This window comes from Poecilia reticulata, linkage group LG8 (assembly GCF_000633615.1).
Source record: "Poecilia reticulata strain Guanapo linkage group LG8, Guppy_female_1.0+MT, whole genome shotgun sequence".
Lineage (NCBI taxonomy): Eukaryota > Metazoa > Chordata > Actinopteri > Cyprinodontiformes > Poeciliidae > Poecilia > Poecilia reticulata.
Genome location: NC_024338.1, coordinates 10,080,722 through 10,098,949, shown reverse-complemented (window position 1 = coordinate 10,098,949; position 18,228 = coordinate 10,080,722). Strand labels below are relative to the sequence as shown.

The 18,228-nt window shown below is 42.3% G+C and overlaps 2 protein-coding genes across 2 annotated transcripts; both read right to left on the bottom strand.

Annotated features, from left to right (window-relative positions):
* Window positions 1-921: 921 nt before the first annotated feature.
* znf598 (zinc finger protein 598) lies at window positions 922-12,526 on the bottom strand. Its single transcript, XM_008415708.2, has 12 exons — window positions 11,878-12,526; window positions 10,525-10,637; window positions 9,143-9,272; window positions 8,771-8,982; window positions 8,465-8,682; window positions 8,295-8,388; window positions 6,409-6,737; window positions 6,245-6,320; window positions 5,291-6,156; window positions 3,076-3,232; window positions 2,598-2,745; window positions 922-2,303 (listed from the first exon to the last, which is right to left on the bottom strand). Exons 1-12 carry the CDS (start codon window positions 12,049-12,051, stop codon window positions 1,929-1,931), a joined length of 2,892 nt encoding a protein of 963 aa, XP_008413930.1. The 5' UTR covers window positions 12,052-12,526; the 3' UTR covers window positions 922-1,928.
* A 2,296-nt stretch (window positions 12,527-14,822) lies between these two features.
* slc25a17 (solute carrier family 25 member 17) lies at window positions 14,823-17,895 on the bottom strand. The gene is made up of 9 exons (XM_008415709.2): window positions 17,709-17,895; window positions 17,390-17,450; window positions 17,243-17,309; window positions 17,015-17,166; window positions 16,793-16,909; window positions 16,090-16,238; window positions 15,891-15,986; window positions 15,707-15,792; window positions 14,823-15,093 (listed from the first exon to the last, which is right to left on the bottom strand). Exons 1-9 carry the CDS (start codon window positions 17,763-17,765, stop codon window positions 14,940-14,942), a joined length of 939 nt encoding a protein of 312 aa, XP_008413931.1. The 5' UTR covers window positions 17,766-17,895; the 3' UTR covers window positions 14,823-14,939.
* Between the last annotated feature and the right edge of the window lie 333 nt (window positions 17,896-18,228).

The following is an 18,228-nucleotide window of genomic DNA, read 5'->3' as shown; positions in this document are numbered from 1 at the left end:
AATCATGAATTCTCCTCTGCAGCATCAGTTTGCAACATTAATGTACCTAAATTAATTAGCAGGGCAATCATCTAAAGCAAATCTTATGGCAAATGCTTGATAGCCGAGAGGAGATACCGTTTCCACACAAAATTAGGTTAGCTTGGATTGCCTCCCTCCCCCCTCTCCCTACAAATGTAACTCAAGCTATCTTCATCTGATATTAAAATGTTTTTAATGGTGTGAAACATGTATAGGGATGTTCCGATCGGGATTTTTTGGCTGCCGATTCCGATACCGATCATCCATGAGGCCGATCTCAGAACCAGCGTCTTACTCCGCTAGCTCAAAGACTTCAATTATTTTTCGTGGTATTTGTTTAGCTTTCTGACAGTCATGCTAATCCGGGTGAGTGTTGTGCGCTGCTTTACCTGCTATCTGGCCGCTCCGGATGTCTTTTTTTTTTCCTGCATTGAGCCTCGAAGATATAGCCAAACTCCGTCAAGTGCTCCTCTTTTAAATGCCATGTTAGACTCGTTGTGTTGATGCATTTTGACGTGCTTCACCCCAGAGGTGATTTTCCGCCGCAACACGCAAACATCCCCATTCACTCTCAGTGATCAGCAGCAAGAGACCGTGATCGGCGATTTCACGGAAATCGGCCAATTATGATCGGTGGCTGATCGATCGGCACACTTCTAATACAGCATTTTTATAACTGAAATTGCATTATGTGCCTGGAAAACATAATACTGCCCCTTTAAAAGGAAAAAACAACAACAAAAAAACACACATTACAGATTTAATGTAATGTTTTACATAAAATAGAAAAAACTAACTTTTTTCTATTACAGGTCTTTTTTCTATAATCTTATTTTTTTTGTTCAGTCCAATACAGCTGGAATATGACGGACTGAACTCGAAACAGTGATGAGACAGATGTACAATGCGATCAGCTTTATTGGAAGTGGATGGAAAACAGTGCACTGATGTACGATTTCCGGGCAAAACCAGAAACCTCAAAACAGAAGGAGAAGCGCTGGCACTTGTGTCGACACATTAAGGTGCTTGATGGAGGTTAAGTTTCTTCAGTCAGACAAATCATAGTAAAATGTGCAATAATTTAAAGCTGGGACTAAAGTCAAACTACCTCAGTCTCATTTCCCAGTGATTCTTAAGGAGAAGCAGAGGACTGAAGACGAGTTTGTTTCGTTGAAACCTCGTACAGTACAACAGCCCTGGTGATGATGGTGATGACGAACATGCCAAGATTACCGGATGGGGATATGAACGGAATGAGTGTGAATGTAAAAAAAAAAAAAAGTTCATAACACTTTAAATATGAACAGAAAAAATTGTTCCAACATCAGAAACAGCTTATTTTCTGTCACATCATGACAAAAAGAAAATCCTTGCACCATGAGCTGGCTGACCACCTTCTGGCATTAAGCAGCAAAAACTAAGCAATTAATCTGTTATATTTAAATAAATACGATGCTAATTACTGGAACTGAATTGCTTAGTTGTTTAACCAAACGGCACCGCTGCCATGCATGCTCATAATGACTCATGTTACCAAGACAAAGTGCTGTTCTCCGTTTAAGTGAAAGCAAAAAGAGCAAGGTAAAAAAAAAAAAAAATCAATCATTTGAATTCCTCTCCAGACCGCAACCCAACTTCCTCCATTATTATTATTGTTATTATTATTATAGTCACAGTTCTGATTACAGACGCTCTCAGTGAGTGCCAGCTGGAGACGTCCTCGAAGGAAGCGGAAAACCACTGGACCAACGCATCGATATAATCTGCCTCAGAGGAAGGCCCGAGGCTCCCTCTGTTTTCGTAAACGGCAAACGGGCTTGCTGCCTCTGCCACGCCTTCACAGAGCTGCAGCTGAAATGTTGCCCGGAAACAGACGTAAACTGACGGGGGGCAAGGGAGCAGCGGGGCTAGCTGATGATGCGGCTGATGGACTGCAAGGAGGGGAACTCCTCGCTTTCGGTGATGTGCAGGGTCTTGTGGGAGTTGAAGTCTTTTGGGGCCAGAACCTGTCGGCAGGTGGGGCACACCTGGCAGTCCAGCTCGGCCGCAGTGTTGGCCGGCGTGGCGGGCGTCTGCCAGGCGTTCTTCTTGTTCTTGTTCTTCTTGCCCCCGCTGGCGCCGGACTGCTTCTCCAGCGCCTTGCAGTCGGCGTGGGCGCTCAGCAGCTCCTGCTGCTTGCCGGTGTCCGGCAGCAAGACCAGCAGCTCGTTGAAGATGCTGTTGAAGTTGTCGCCCAGCAGGTCCTTGCAGCTGCGGTGGTACTGGGCCGCCGAGATTACGCTCTGGAAACGGAGAGGAGACGGTTACAGAAAACAGGGAAGCAGTCAGGTCAGGGTTTTTTTTTTTACCTACAACACTGCAAAACCACAGAATACTGACAAGTATTTTCCATTTAGTTTCTAGTTTCTTAGTTCACTTGAAATAAAAATAAAACCAACTTGGAAGTAACTTTTCAGCAAGATGCAGGAGATTGTTTAAGGTAAATAATTCCTTAATATATTGTTCAGGTTCCACTGGTCAAGTCATTTCACTTATATAATCTATTGAGTACAAAATGGCGAAGGCGCCGACGTTACCTGTCTAAACTGAGCCGAATAGTTTTTGAACTGGTTGAAACTGGACTCGTCGTGGTGGAGATACTTTTTAATGGACTTGATGAGCTCCAGGTTTCTCTGCTGGAAGTCGTCCGGCACCAAATAGCCATTAGTCGGCATTTTGGGGGGTCTGAAAGAAGAAGGATAAAACAAGACAATAAAACAGAAAGCAATTCTGAGGATTTTCAGTTATGACACTGAAGGAGACGAGTATAATGGTTTTTATTGCGCAGGAGAAAGATTAAGACAGCAGTCATTGACTTTCTAGTAGGCTAAAAAAAAAAAAAAATCTTTTTGCATGAATATCTTTTGTCAGCATGGACAGCTGCAACTTGCATACAAGTGCAGCCTCTATATGTAAAATATTTTTTTACAGTTAGCGGGTGCACCGTATATTCAGGTGCGCTCGATAGTCCAGATATTAAGGTAATCGGAGTCGATATTCCTAACAGCTACTCACAGGCTGACTGCGGGCTCCACCACGTTGCTGTTGAGGGGGATTCCTGTGAAGCCTGGCGGGGGCTTCGGGGCTGAGCTTCCCAGTCCGGGCGGAGGCGGGGGCATCGCCGGGGGCGGGCTCGGTGCTGTGGTTTTCACCGGGAAGGAGGTCTTGAACCCTGTCGGATAAACACAGATTACAGTCGCAGCTCTTCGGACCACCTGAGGAGATGGCATCAGATCTGAAGCGCCCAGGTAGTTTAAGCAGCCTGCCAATGTTTTACGGTGTTTGGTCAGATCTGTTGACGTCCGTCATCAAAATAGAGACGTGCTTACCTATTCTATACCGACACCAAGTACTCGTATTTATTCACATTCGATAGTTAACCAGGACCAAACCGTGTGGATACAGTTGTAATCCACAACATGCTCCAAATGTTACTCATCGGAGCAGAACAAGCCTTCTGTAGGTTTTATACATTTATGCGACGCTTCCAGCTGTTTTGACTGATAACCCTGACTGCACTGTGACCGCATGCAAACACCACAATGTCAAGATCAAACACTGGGAGACTTCATAGCTCAATAACTGATTAACAACTTGCTTCAGAGTCGCCTGACTTACGAGGTTTGACTGATGAATGAAAAAGATTGTGAAGAGCACAGAGGTTTCACCCTCTAGACTTACAGTTGTATCACTTTGATTATCCAAACTTTCATTAAAAAAAATCCCTTTAGTTGCTCTTATAAAGCCTTTCGGTACACAAAAATTAAGATTCAAGACAAAATGACCCAAATATATACAATAAGGACGAACAGGTGGAGCCACTGACTGGATGGACGGATGATAAAACAATAAAGCAAGTTGAAAATGGTGAACAGCTGCATTGTCGACCTCAAAATTGAGCAAATTGGAACTACAAAGAACACGCATTTGATAAAACAGTTTCTGCAGTTGGATGACATGTCTTTTTGGCTGTATCAAAACTACTGTATTCCGCAAAACTACAATGGAAACACTTTTCGCATCACGCGTCTAATGTGATTAACAGTGGGATGTTACAGACGGTGGAAAAGATGATGACAGGAACCGGCAGGAGGATTACATCGCGGCATGTCTGTAATGGAAACACACCTACTGTTGTTTTGGATTTTGTTCTTTAAGAACACTGTGCACACATTTGAGAATAAAAAAAAGGTTTAACGTCACTTTGACGATAATTTGATATTAAGACACCCCAGTATACGAGACGTACTTGAATGAATCAAAAAAGTCTGGTGGTCAGAGAAACCATTACGGCGGTATAGACCGATTGATTTTTGTTTATTCCTCGCAAATCCATTAAAACTCTTTTAAATGTTTCACGTTTTGTTGCATGGCAACCACAAACTTGATTGTATTTTGGTGGAATTTGCTCTGGTACACCAAAGTTGAAGATATTTTTGAAGCATAAGAGGGAAAAAACACACAGGTTTTTAAAGTTCTCTGCCCTGCATCTAGCCGCATCCATCTTCCTGTTCACAACTGAAGGAAAGAATCCCCACAGCATGATGCTGCTACGACCATGTTGCTCAATACGGGTGAGTTTTCTGCCACACACGGCATTTGGAATGTCAAAAATTTTAACGTTGCTGTCAATTTTGCTTCTTTGATTAACGCTCTCATTTGCCAACCAGTCATTTAAGATGGACGGCCGTGTCTTGGTACTTCTTGCATTTTCAGATTCTCACACCTTAAATTGTTTAACAACCTAACTCTGATTTATGAAGCTGCTTTATGTCCTCTAATAAAACTCTGAGCCTGTCAAAGAAATATTTTGTTGTAGTGGTGAAGGAGTCACTATTGAACATAAGCAACAAGCCTGAACATAAAAAGCTACATTTTCAGGTAATGATGGAATTCACTCTTTATACTTTGACTCAGTGGACGAATAAAACCGATTTTTAAAAACTCCAATTACTCAAACGTTCTTTGATTGCTTCATTGGAGTTGCATCAACGTTGGACTCGTTTTGGTCGCCTTTTCTGTTTTTAGTAACCTTTTAATGTTTAGGAACTGTATAATCGTTTAGGTTTGTATATTACTGCTGTCATTAATTCAGATTCTAAATATCACTTTGTCTGAAACCGACGAATAAATTAAAATAAAACACAATTAAAATCCAGATAACATGAATTGAAGTTTATAGTTGCTTATTCCGCAGACAGAAGACTTTAACTAGGCTACTAAGTTTCACCTGGAGGAGGTTTCTTGGTCATGAGAGCAGGGAATTCCTCCTCTGGCTCCGGCGCCGGAACCACGACAGGCGGCGTCGTTACCCTCGGAGAATCTCTGCAAACGGCCGACGTCGCGTCAGCAGGACCGCTGGCCGACACGCTGGTTGCCGTGACGGCGCTCGACAGCGATTTGCTCCAGGTTTTCTCGGGGACGTTTTCCTTCTGCGCAGCCGTTTCCACGGAGATCTCGTTCACCGGCGCTGCCGTGCCCGAAACGGCGGGCGCTGACACGGAGGCGGCGGCCGAGTTTTTCTGCTTCTTCTTCTTGCCGGCTTTGGAGGAGTGGGGGTCCAGGTTGGGGGGCGGATTTGCTGAGGACGGGGTCGCGGAGGGTTTGTTGTTGGCTCCTTTGACGGTGAGCAGGGAGGAGATGTCCAGCATGGTGGGCACCGAGCGGAACTCCTGCTGCGTCATTCCGCCGCCGCCGCTGTCGTCGTCGTCAGACAGAGAGGGAGGCGTCGCCTTTTCTCTTTCCCCAACTTTCTTCTTCTTGCGGGAGGATGACGAGTTTGAAGAAGAGAGGAGCTGAGGCCCCGAGGGAGTGGCTGAGACAGGAGGCGGAGCTCTAGAGGGAGGAGGAAGCTGAGGGTTCGGTTTGGCCACAGCCGTGCTGTTGGACCACGCCGAGTTGGCGCTCGCCGCGGGTTTGGGAAGCCGAACTTTGGGCACCAGAGCGGGGAAGTCCTCCTCTTGGAAGGAGGAGTTCTTTTTCGGCTGTCCCGAATAAGCAGGGGTCATCGGGGAGGAAACCGCAGCGCTGGAAAGACTCGGGAACTCCTCTTCCTTCAGCACCGCAGCAGCAGGTGCTGCAGGACCCGGCTTCGTGCTGGAGGGACGAGAACACACGGGAGACATTTCAGCACAACAACTGACTGTCATGAGATGATGAGTTCATTTGGCGAGCTGAGGATTACATCGGTGCTACGGCGGAGGCTCCTAAAGCGGGGAAGTCGTCTTCGTCTCCTGGATTAGAGCTCTTCATTGTTTTTACTGTTACAAAAAAACCAAAACAAAACATTGAAGACAAAGTTGGTAATCTGAAGAAGAAGATAAAGTTACTGTGATTTTATTTTTATACCTGGAGGCTTGTTGCTTGGTTTGATCGGTCCAGTCAGGTGTCTGGGCTCTTCAGGCTCTATTCTCTCCATCCTCTCGTCTCTACAGTGTTTTGAAGTGTTCCTCTCTTGCATCGCAGGTCGCTCTGTTTGCCTTTGTGTCATCGGTCGCTCTGTTTGCCTTTGTGTCATCGGTCGCTCTGTTTGCCTTTGTGTCATCGGTCGCTCTGTTTGCCTTTGCGTCATCGGTCGCTCCATCTGCCTTAGCATGGCGGCCCGCTCCGTCTGCCTCTGCATCGCCATTGATGCTCTTAAAGCTGCTTCGACCTGACGGTCCTCTTCTTCTCTTTCCCTGCACAGATAAGACGAACAGCTTAGAAATGGAGCTTTGGAGGTGAAATGTGAAGACAGGATAGGCTGAGTGCAGCAGGACTCAACTAGGAATGCAAGTTATCGATTAATGAACTAAAGTTGGCTGACTAAAGATTAATTTATAAGTTGCCATATTCTTAAAACCTGAGTTGTCAAGAAAAAGACAACTCATGTTTTCATGTTGTCTTTCCACAACATGAGAAAAAGGGATAAATTTTTCATAATACACTGAATTAAATAAAAACACATTAAATTTCAACATTATTTGTGTCTGCTGTATTAAATACTGACTGAATAAACTAAATCGTGGTTCTGAAATTATTGAGCTTAGACATAATTATAAAATACAACAAACCATGAATCTCTTAGGTTGCCAAATAGAAAACCAAATGATGAAAAGAATAAAATATTTGAAACACTTAATTTCCCATTAACAGAGAGGCATTCATACAGAAGTACTGTCATGTGGTTGCTTTTGAAGGAATATTAAAACTTGGCTCCATGAAGTGCAGTGGCGCAAAAAGTGGGTATGGGGGATGGGAGAGCGAGTGAGGGTCGCTCCTTCACTCTATCCCGATCTACGTTTTCGCATCCACCTGAATAATGTGTAGTTGCACCACTGATCAAGTGCATTAACTTACGACAGAATCTAAAAAAAAAGTGAAACTAAAGGAGTTTTTTGAGTGTTAATATTTCAAAACAAAACCGCGTAAAAGTGCATTTTGCATCTCATGTCGGACTCTGGATCGTTTCTCTTTCCCGGTTTGGAATGGCCGGCCGCCATATTTGTTTCTACATCCGAGAGCCGGCTCAGCTTCAGGATGACCAGCGGCGCCCTCTTCTGGATGGTGGCCAAACTACAACACTAAGTTCCGTAAGTGGAAGTTATTAGTTTATCCATTGCAACAAATTTTTATATTATAAATTATTTTCATCCCTAGACTTAACTGAATAAAAAATGTAAATAAAACTTAAAAATAAATAAATAAATAAATAAACACAAGTACATACAAAAAGTAAAAGATTAACGCACATACGTTAAGTACCTTATGATAACTCACTCTGTGTTAAAAGCCAATGGGGGAAAAGTGTGTTTTTAAACAAAAAAGAATATTTTCATCTGATCCAAGACCAATCAATGGTACGTAAGGTTGATGCAGCTCCGACAAATAAGGGGTGAGATTATTAAGAGAATTAAAAAAGAAAAAAGAATAATAATAAAAAATAACATACGAAACTGAACTGGAAGCCAGTAAAGAAAACCCCACCAAAACTGGAGGTATGTGTTCTTGTTTGCTATTGCTCGCTAAAAGTCATGTAGCAGCATTTTGTACCATCTGGAGAGGGAAGCCAACTCAAATCAAAAGAGAGTTGCAGTACTGCTTTACTCCTATTACACACTGATTTGTGTTGGCATATCAAATTAAATGCTGGTAAAACGCAGCATAATATGTAATATGATCCAAGTTTGTGGTTGACATTTGCTGAAGTTCAAGGGAACTTTCAATGGATCCCAGGGCTGATCATGCAAACTCACCGGGAGTATCTCCAGCTCTTCTGGCCCATCTGCAGTCTTCCCCGTCCTCCTCGATTATGCCGCGTTTCCTCATAGTCCTCGCCTCCAACCATGCCTAAAGAAGAGCACGACTATTCAAGCCCACCGCCTCAGGAACGTCTTTTTAGCTCGACAAGACCACAATGACCCACCGTCGTTCCTCCTCTGCTGCCTCGGAGCGTAGTTGAACTGCAGGTCGATGTGGCGGTTCTGCCGGGCCTCTGCTCGGTTTTTGCTGTGCGCCGCAGCCTTGTGGGCCTTGTAGTCGATCTCGGAGCGGAACGCGTGCGTGAACTGCTCCGTGGCGCAGCGTCCTTCCTCGCACAGGTAGTGGCTCTCTCTGAAGTGCTCGCTTAGATACCGGTAATCACTGAGGACAGACGGGCCAGTAAGAAACTCAAGCAGGAACGCGATGAAACACACGCGTCGCGGGTGGATTTTCATTCTTCTGCAAACACCTGTAGTATTCCTGCGAGCCGTCCGCGTCGCAGAAATGGCAGAAGTAGTGGTCCCTGCGCAGGTGCTTGAGCAGCTCGTCGTTGTCGAGGTAACGCTCGTCGCAGAACTTGCAGAGCGGGTGTCCTCGGTGACTCGTGTCGTCCGGATCGCCGTGCGCTCTGTGCCGCGCCAGTTCCTTACGGTTATACCACTTCCGCTCATAAGAGAAGATCTGGAGAGGCGGCAGGTTTTCAGAACACAGTTCACTTTTTAATATATTTGATCACTGGATAAACTTTTTGCGACCAACAACAGAGCTCTACTACAACCACCTGATCTGATTTTACGACAGAAATACTGGATTTTTATGGATCAGGGAGGAGCTCATATACCTTGAGATGTTTTGAGCAGAGCTTGCAACAGAAAAGCTCATGCTGCTTCCTCATGTGCTGCTCCAGCTCCTCAAATCTGGAGAAAACTTTAGGCTCAGGACATTGGATGCACTCCGACAGCAGCAGACGCCTGATTATAAAAATAAAAACACATCAAGAAAAAGCAAACTTAAACTCTGAATCCACAGCTTGAAAACTCATCGCCACCTTGTGACCACAGAGTCACCAGCTGCAATATTTCAGCCACTTACAAGAATGCAAGTAAGTGGCTGATGAGTTTTCAGCCACTTACTTGTGGCTGAAAACAAGTAAGTGGCTTGTTTTCAGCCACTTCATTACATCAAGCTTTTAGTCCCTCTGGAAATCAGGTATTTCTAACATTCCAACATGAGTTGTGAAAAAACTGTTTCATCTCATAAACCGTTGTAAAAAGTTTTGTCTGCAATTTTTTGCCACAGTTTAGTTTTATTCAATCAAATGAGGGTCAGTCTATAGTCCGTTATTATTTCAGCTGCAGCTCCAGTTTGACCAGCAGCTGCATTTTGCACAGACTATATTTGTGTGCATGCTCTGCAAAACTGTGCAATAGGCCGTGCCCGTTATTTAGTTCATCCAATGACTCAACCTCTTCCAGTTACATTTACAGTGAAATGGAAACTGTCGATGCCGCTTCGTGTCTGTCTGTGTCATGTGACCTGACTGCAGAAAGAGAAAGCCTTTGATTTAGAAGGAAGTGCTTAAAAGAGAGCAGCTGAAACACTAGTCTTAAAATATTATAACATTCAAAACTAAATGCTATAGTTATGAAGTATTTTATGGTACACATGCTAATCCAAGCCTTGACATTCAGCAAACTGATCTGCATATAAACATAACGAGCAGAAGCATTACACGAGTCAAGAAGGACTAAACTTTGATTTTCCATTTGCCTATAATTTAAATATTTCCAATGAGAGCAAAACCAGAGTCTGTGTGCACAAACCTGCCGAACACAGCTGATTCCAACATGGACACTTTAGAAAACAGAGATTTTCTGCTGCATTTTCTGAGTCAACAACCAACAGTTTTACGTGCACAAAAAAGAAAAAAAATTGCTTATTAAAGTAAGAAATGTTGGTAGTTTGTCTGTTATTCATGTATACAGATGTGCTAGCTAACCAGATACTACTACAAAAGAAACAGTTGTTTTCTGTAGGAGAAACTAAAACATCAGTGAAGCCGTTTCCTCCCCTCAGCCCCCAATCAATTATTTCAGTTAATGCTACTTTTTCAATATCTTAGTTGCTAAATTATCAGGCATGCAAAACTCTGGCATCTTGTGTTTTAAAGCATTATAACAACCCCAGGGCATTAAAAACAGTAAGAGCAGAGTCTTTCCATACCTGTACTGAGAGTGGGTTATTTCGTCAACAAAATATATGTCGTATCTCTTCTCAAAGGGAAACTGCTGATAAGGCAGAGCCTGAAAGGTCTTCAGCTTTTTAACAAACACCACCTGGAAGAGCATGACAGGAAAGGTTCAACTAATGACACCCAAAAAGTTAAATTTTATTTTAAAAACAAAAGGAAAACAGCTGTTTAAACTTTAAACTAAAAACTTAATGTTCATGATGCTACCAATATGGAAGATGATTGATTTAAAACAAATTCTGAGGTAAACTGCAGCCATGACATATTCAGTTTAAAATTTTACATTTTTCAAGAAAACACCAACTTTCTGGTAATAGAGAAGCTACCAGGTTAAACCACACAGAGAGAGTTAGGAGACAGCGATGAGTTAATTTCCTTTTACAAAATTTTACGTCTATATCCTGACTAAATCCAGAAATCCTAAATCAGGTTTCACACCTTTCCAGACTCAACTTTTAGAGATTTTCCAGTAAGTGGATGTTCTGTCTTGGTTATCTATATTTTCTAGAAACCAGGAAGGAATACAACCCAGAGTTTGTAGTCCAACCTTATGATAAAGGACATACTTGTTTATCTTTTACATTTTTAAAGTTAAATCAAGTTACAAATCATGAAGTACAAATTGTTTAACATCACCTTTTGAGAAGATTTTATGATGTTTAGCGATTTATTTGATGTGTAAACTGGTGTCTAGCTTTTTAAAATAGTTTTGGGTTGTTTATAGTTTTTCTACTTTTTTAAGTTCCCAGTCACCTCAAAAGAAAGTTACGACACCCTGAACCCTCCTATCTACTGATATTGTCCATTTAAAGCATCTCTGCGTATTTAAGAATAAAGCTGCAGTTTGAACCTAACATCACTAAGTGTTGAAATCTCTCACGTTTCCCTTACATTTGTCCAAAATGTAAATGTTTACTAGTCGGGCATTAGCAATTAGCAAGTTAATTACAATATTAGTGATGTGACGCTAAATTAAGACATTGACATTAAGACATAAAAATATTAGATAACATTTTTAGCATGTCTTCATTCATTGATAAACACTGAAGCCACTTTGTTACGTAATAGTACCTAACTTGATAAACCAACACATACTGTTGTGCTGATGTTAGCATTACCTGCTTTGCTCGGCGAGTGACAGCTACTAAACGTAATTTAAACACAATAAAGCTACACTATATCATTTCCTGTCGCAGTTATACCTATTGTAAATTCTTTTAAGATACTATTACACGGAAGCAGCTTTTAATACTTAGGGAGGCTAACATGACGTTGAGGCCTAGCTAGCTCCAGCCCCGGGCCAGAGTAGTAAGTATAATCCGCACCTTGTCAAGCTCCTCGCGGCAAACGGCGCAGTACTTCTGGTCGCAGAGTACCCTCATCTTGGTGGAGCAGCGGTAGCACACCGGGTGATCGCATTTACCCAAAGCGAAGATGTCGATGTCCTGGCAGCACAAGACGCATGTCTTCTCAGACTCTTTTACGGTTGTTGAGTTCATGTTGATGGAAAAAAGGAGCTAAAGCTTAGAACTGTTTGGGAGCGTCTCGGCAGTGAAGTGCTTACGTAACGACGAAAGTGTGAAGTACTGCCGGTTATAGCGTCACGTAACGGTTGGAGTGCCACAGATCTAGATAGTATATGGATGGGCCGAGGTCAGGACCACAGCACGCTAGTTACGCCTTTTTCAGATGTGGGATCTGCGCATGCTGTCATGGCTGATCCATGTGTTGTGCTCTGGTGTTCACCGGCACGGTTGGGCTTCCGTAAAAACCTTTCACACGCCTCAGTCAGTGTTCTGGAAAACGTTCGGACTCTGCGAGACTACCGGAACAACAGTAACCTGAAGCTAAATATGAACCCAACTAATATAGTACCTTTCTAATTTTTTCGACCCCTTAAAGCACACTATTTTGAACAGTTAACGTTTGACAATTTTCTTCTACGCTGCCGAGATTGATATTTCTAAACGCAGGATAATTTAAAAAATAACTGTTTTGTGTTATTATTCAAACTCTGTGATTCCAGGAGACATGTCCGAGACCAAGAAGACTCCACGCTCTGCACTACATCCATCCATCCATCCATTTTCTGTACATCCTTGTCCCTTGGTGGGGTCGGGAGGGTTGCTGGTGCCTATCTCCAGCTAACGTTCGTGGACAGGTCGCCAGTCTGTCATAGGGCAACACAGAGACACACAGGACAAACAACCATGCACACACATACACACACAGTCACACCTAGGGAGAATTTAGAAAAAACAAATTAACCTGACAGTCATGTTTTTGGACTGTGGGAGGAAGCCGGGGTACCTGGAGAGAACCCACCATGCACAGGGAGAACATGCAAACTCCATGCAGAAAGACCGGGGCCGGGTATCTAACCCATATCCTTCTTGCTGCAAGGCACCAGTTCTACCAACTGCGCCACTGTGCAGCCCCAGATGCACTACATATTTATATTACATCATATAAACGAAAGGGGTATGAAAAAGAAGCGCTACAGTATGTTTCTGTGTGATTATTGATTAAAATGATCAAATCAGTCCACCAGGTGGCAGGAAAAATCTTTGGTTCATTTTCAATAACTGCTGTTTACATTGAGTGAAATATATCTTTAATTTGATCTATTGTCTAAAGCTATTAATTGCTTCTAAGGTTTCCAAAGGCCAGTGACTGTGGAGCAGTCTACTTTCTGAAGGCGTTTTAAAGATTTTTTCATTTTTCTACCTTATAATAGATTAGGAATATCCTTTATTGTCACACAGTGGAGAAACTATATGGGTCTATCGGCAGCATTATTTAAATTACAGCATAATGTACCTTTAGACAAAGATAGATATGGATAATAGGAAGTTTATTCAAAATTGCAATAAATGCTTAAACCTGAACTAATTACTTTAAAATTATATCATGCTCTTTAAGCTGTTAATAGTTTTTCATACTGAATGTCACATTTTTCTCAATTTGCTCTACAGTAGCCAGGTAGAACTGTCGGGCAGTTCTTCCTTTGCCTCAATAATATTTTAAGGTTTTAATTTGGACTGATAGCTTTTCCACACATTTTATATGAAGTTCTTGTACCTGATCAAGACACCATATTGCTCAGTGTATTTTTGAAAGTGTTACCAAGTTAATTTCGATCAGATGAACACTTTCTACAATGAGAAATGGTACAGAAAATAAGAGAAAAATCTGAGGGAATATGAATAGTATGGAGAAATACATGTCCAATTTCTAGACCTCCTGATGTTTGTAAATGACTTTGATTTTCACATTTTAAACCTTTAAAAGCCTTTGAACGCATTTGAAGTCTCAGATTATTCAAAGGGGATTATGAACATAACTGTCAACATAATCCTTGTCTAAATATCAAAAGATACTGAAAAAATGGTTAATAAAGTTTCAACAAACATCAGGTGTGGACAAAAAAGACAAAAAATATTCCACCTTTCTGAACAATTTGATTGCTTTTACGAAGTCGGTATCAAAGTTTAGGTTTAATGAGAGCTGCTGAACAAATTCATAAACCACATAGACAATCAACCTTAAAATCTGATGTGAACCAGTTTATGTTTACTGTGGGATCACCAATGGAAATACCTTATTTCCCTGTCTCTGTATTTCTACATTATCAAATTGACGATGAAAAGTCAATAAGACTGAAAACCAATTACCTAAATGAGGAACTCGTGTTATTAATGCTGAGGGAAAAATTGAATGAGTATAGACACTTACAGGGGGAGATCTGATGTGCAACATTACCACACTTCTTAAATCACCATCCTTTAATTTCTTTCAAGACAAAAACAGAAGTTTTGTTGGTTCTATCTACATAACCATGTGTATGTGTGTCTGCCATACGTAAACAGACTGAAACTGATTAGACTACCCTTTAGAGAGGGAACAGATTGCAGAGAAGAATAAAAAGCTAAACTCGCGCTACAATCCTTGCCTCACTTGGTTTCATCCATAAGGTGAGCTAAGTGTGGCCCCAGCGCTGGACGCTGGGGTCATACCCAGCGTCCAGCTGATCAGATACAGAGTGAATGTAACTCTGCATCTGATCCATTTATATGATGTGTGTCTTGTAACATTTGATCATTTTTCGGCATTAAAGCCTGCTTTTATATACAACCAAATCTCATTATTTCTCAAGGTAATTTACACTCAGGGGTTCTGATCGGGTCCTGAAACTGGTTAACGGACCTGGTGGATCACAGAGACAAAAATGAATTAACTCCAACAGAAGAAAATCACCATAAAACATCAGTAGTGGTTTATCATTTGTTTAGTGAAATATTCTTAAAAATGAGGTCCTGTCCGGTCCGGTCATCATCACAGTGTGTTTCTGTTGTTAAGTGTCCAGGGTTGCATTTCTGGTTGCTGGTTAGCGTCTCTTGTAGTGGCCGCTGCTCAGTCCCATAACTCTGAAGGTGCTGCTGGAAATCTTCTCATAGAGAAGGAACATGAGGGCAGCAGTCAGGACGGTCTGCAGAAGCTTGGCCTCCAGGCCTTTGAACAGACCCGACACGCCGTGTTTCCTGCAGCAGAGAAACCGGTTGAAAACGGGACAATTTGTGAAGACGAGATGTATTTGGGCTGCAATTCATGATTGACACAACAGTCTGTTGGTCTGCTAGCGAACAATTACGGTGCTTCGCAAAATCGTTGAAACTTCTTAAGCTTTTGCATATTTTGTGTGGTGCTACAATATAAATAGAAAAATGTTCTTAGCTCCTTTTACTCTGACACCCCTAAATTAAATCCAGTGCAACCAATTTGAATCAACAGACTAAGTGAGATCGTTTGTTGACTGGAAAAGTACTAGTCGTGCTTAATAAAAAAAGTCTGGTCCATATTTAAGAGTGGCAAATAGAAAGTTACCACGGGAAGGATTATAATCTCTTCACGTGAAAAAAAAACAATAAAAAGAGACATAAATTCCTGCTTCCTGTATATCGTAACCTTGAAGGGCTTAAAAACCAGTTCTAGACTGGTTGTTCCACCCTTTTTCACTTTTCCTGAGAAATTTCTGGTAATTCCCTTGCAAGTTCACACATGTGCTCCATCTCAAAATAATGCAACAAATCATAATTCATTCTGAAACAATTTCAAAGTAATCATCGTAGATGTGCGTAGTTTGTGAAAACTCACCTGGCTCTGTTCACCAGTAGACCCTGAAGGGTCTGCAGGCTGGACAGCAGCGTCGACTTTTCTGTCGGTGTGCTGACCTGGCCGAACTGTCGTTAGGGAAAGTATGGAGAAAACATACAGTTGGAGCCAAAATGTCCTCCAGTTCTTTCGATGAAGTAATGATGGATATACAAGTGAGACCCACCCTGAGGATGGACTGCATCATCTGCAGTGGGTACGTAACAGTGGTGGCGACGGCTTTGGCGACCGCGCCGATGATGAAGGCCTCCAGAGATGAAAGCTTAGAGGGTAAGGAAGAAAAGATCTGTCGTATTTTTTTTTTATTACCAAGCCTCTTTCCGTCCAGATAACGTGAGAATCCTGCTACCACCTTCCAAGCTCACCTCCCTGGAAGCCCCTCTCCTCAGCTGCCTCTTCAGACCTTCGTAAATCATGAACTGAATAGCGGGGTTGAGCACCAGCAGCAGGGATGGGAAGGTGCCGTTCCAGAGGGCGCCAACACCTTCTTTATGGATGATCTGCTTAAACGCATCTGCGGAAGTCATAGAGAAGGTTATGTCAAATGGTGCTTCGCAAAAATATTTATGTCCCTTGAACTTTTTCCACATGTTACAACCGTAAACATCAATGCTGTTTCGAAGCATTTAATGTGGTGGACCAATACAAAGTAGTAGTGCGGGTAATTGGGAAGTGAAAATACTTTTTTTTTTTTTTTTACACATGTATATGTAAAAATTATAATGTACATTTCAAGAAAAAGAAGGTGCGCTGGTCAGATTAGACAAAAAAAAACAATGTTTTGGGGGTTTATACAAACTTACTGCACATCATTCTTGGCACATACAGCAAAATATGTTGTGTGGACGTTTTTCTTCAGCAGAGACAGAAAAAAATTAAAGGTGCGTCTAAAAATATATTTGTGCAAAAACATACCAAACTTAATTTTTTTATTTATACAGAATAAAAACACATTAAAGCTTAACAAAATACACTAAAGTTTGTGGCAGTAATTGAACAAAGATCTGAAAAAGTTCAGAATACGACTGATTCTCCATGGAAATGTGAACTCAAAGCAAATCCCTTTACCCAGGATACCAGAGTAGTTTGTGGGCCGGATGTCTGAATTGTGAAACTTGGAGCCTTGGAGCTTCAGCCGGGTATTGACCACCCACAGAGGAGTGGTCAGTAGAACGTTTATAACGCCTGGAAAACATATCGATAAAAAATGTAAAGCTAACCTCACTATCTGTTTGTAGACTTACTCATACACAAGAAAGCTTTCTGTGATATAGAAGGAGATCGGTTTACCTGCAACAATGCCTACAATGAGGTCAGTGCTGGGGGTTGACTGCCTGCTCTTCAGCCAGCTGGCCTTCATCCAGTGGAAGCAGTAGAAGTAGACAAAGTTGGAGCAGCAAAGACTACAGATGACAGGGAACCATCCTCTGTAGGGAGCTAGTCTGCAGAGAGGCAGCAGAAATGCCGTTTCATTTCTCTCATAATTCAGTTGTGATTTGTTACAATCATTTCACTCACAGTCCTTCTTCTTTCACAATGTCAGCCAGAATAGCAGGTGTGGATTTGGCCTTCCTGTTTTCATCCACTGAACGCAAAGAATTTTTTTTTGTCAATATCTAGCATTTAAACTCCATCTGCAAAGGAAACTACTCGTCCACGTCTTACCTTGAAGCCGTAACCTGGCAGTATCCAAAGGGAAGAATACTGTCATCGCAGTCACGCTTCCCTAAAACGGACCGAAGTCAGCATTCAACACAAGACTGACCCTTGTACGACAACACCGAACTCAGCTAAGAAAATTACAAATTTAAAGCGACGCAAATTTCTATAGCACAACACCACCTCAAAAATCAAAGACATAATAATATCTACATAGTTATCAAATTAACTTTTATTCGGCTGGGTCATATGTCACTATAGGTAACTGACAAGAAAGCTTCTTTCATAGTAAATGAAAGAAGCAGTGAAAGTGAAGCTAACTTACCACGGCTCCTGACACAGCATGAACCAAACTCTCATAGGAGAAAACCTCGGCGGTCATTTTCAGCTGTCCTCTTACTCCAAGCTGCTCAAATGATGATAACCTTCTGTTTCACTGCTAAACAGCTGTCAACATGCTCAGCTACCCAACGGTTCGCTGTTTTCCTTTTTTTCTTCACACTTCCTCGAAGCTGCGGCTCACAGAATGGGATTGTGGGTACTGTAGTTCCATGCCCGATTTCAATGCTAAGTATTTAATTTGGATAGTTCATAAATATACATTTCTCACTGTGTAATATGTATAACTTCCTTTGCAGTGACTCCATCCATCCATTTTCTTCCGCTTATCCAGGGTCGGGTCGCGGGGGCAGCAGCTTCAGAAGGGAGGCCCAGACTTCCCTCTCCCCAGCCACTTCTTCCAGCTCCTCCGGGGGAATCCCAAGGCSTTCCCAGGCCAGCCGAGAGACGTAATCCCTCCAGCGTGTCCTGGGTCTTCCCCGAGGCCTCCTCCCGGTGGGACGTGC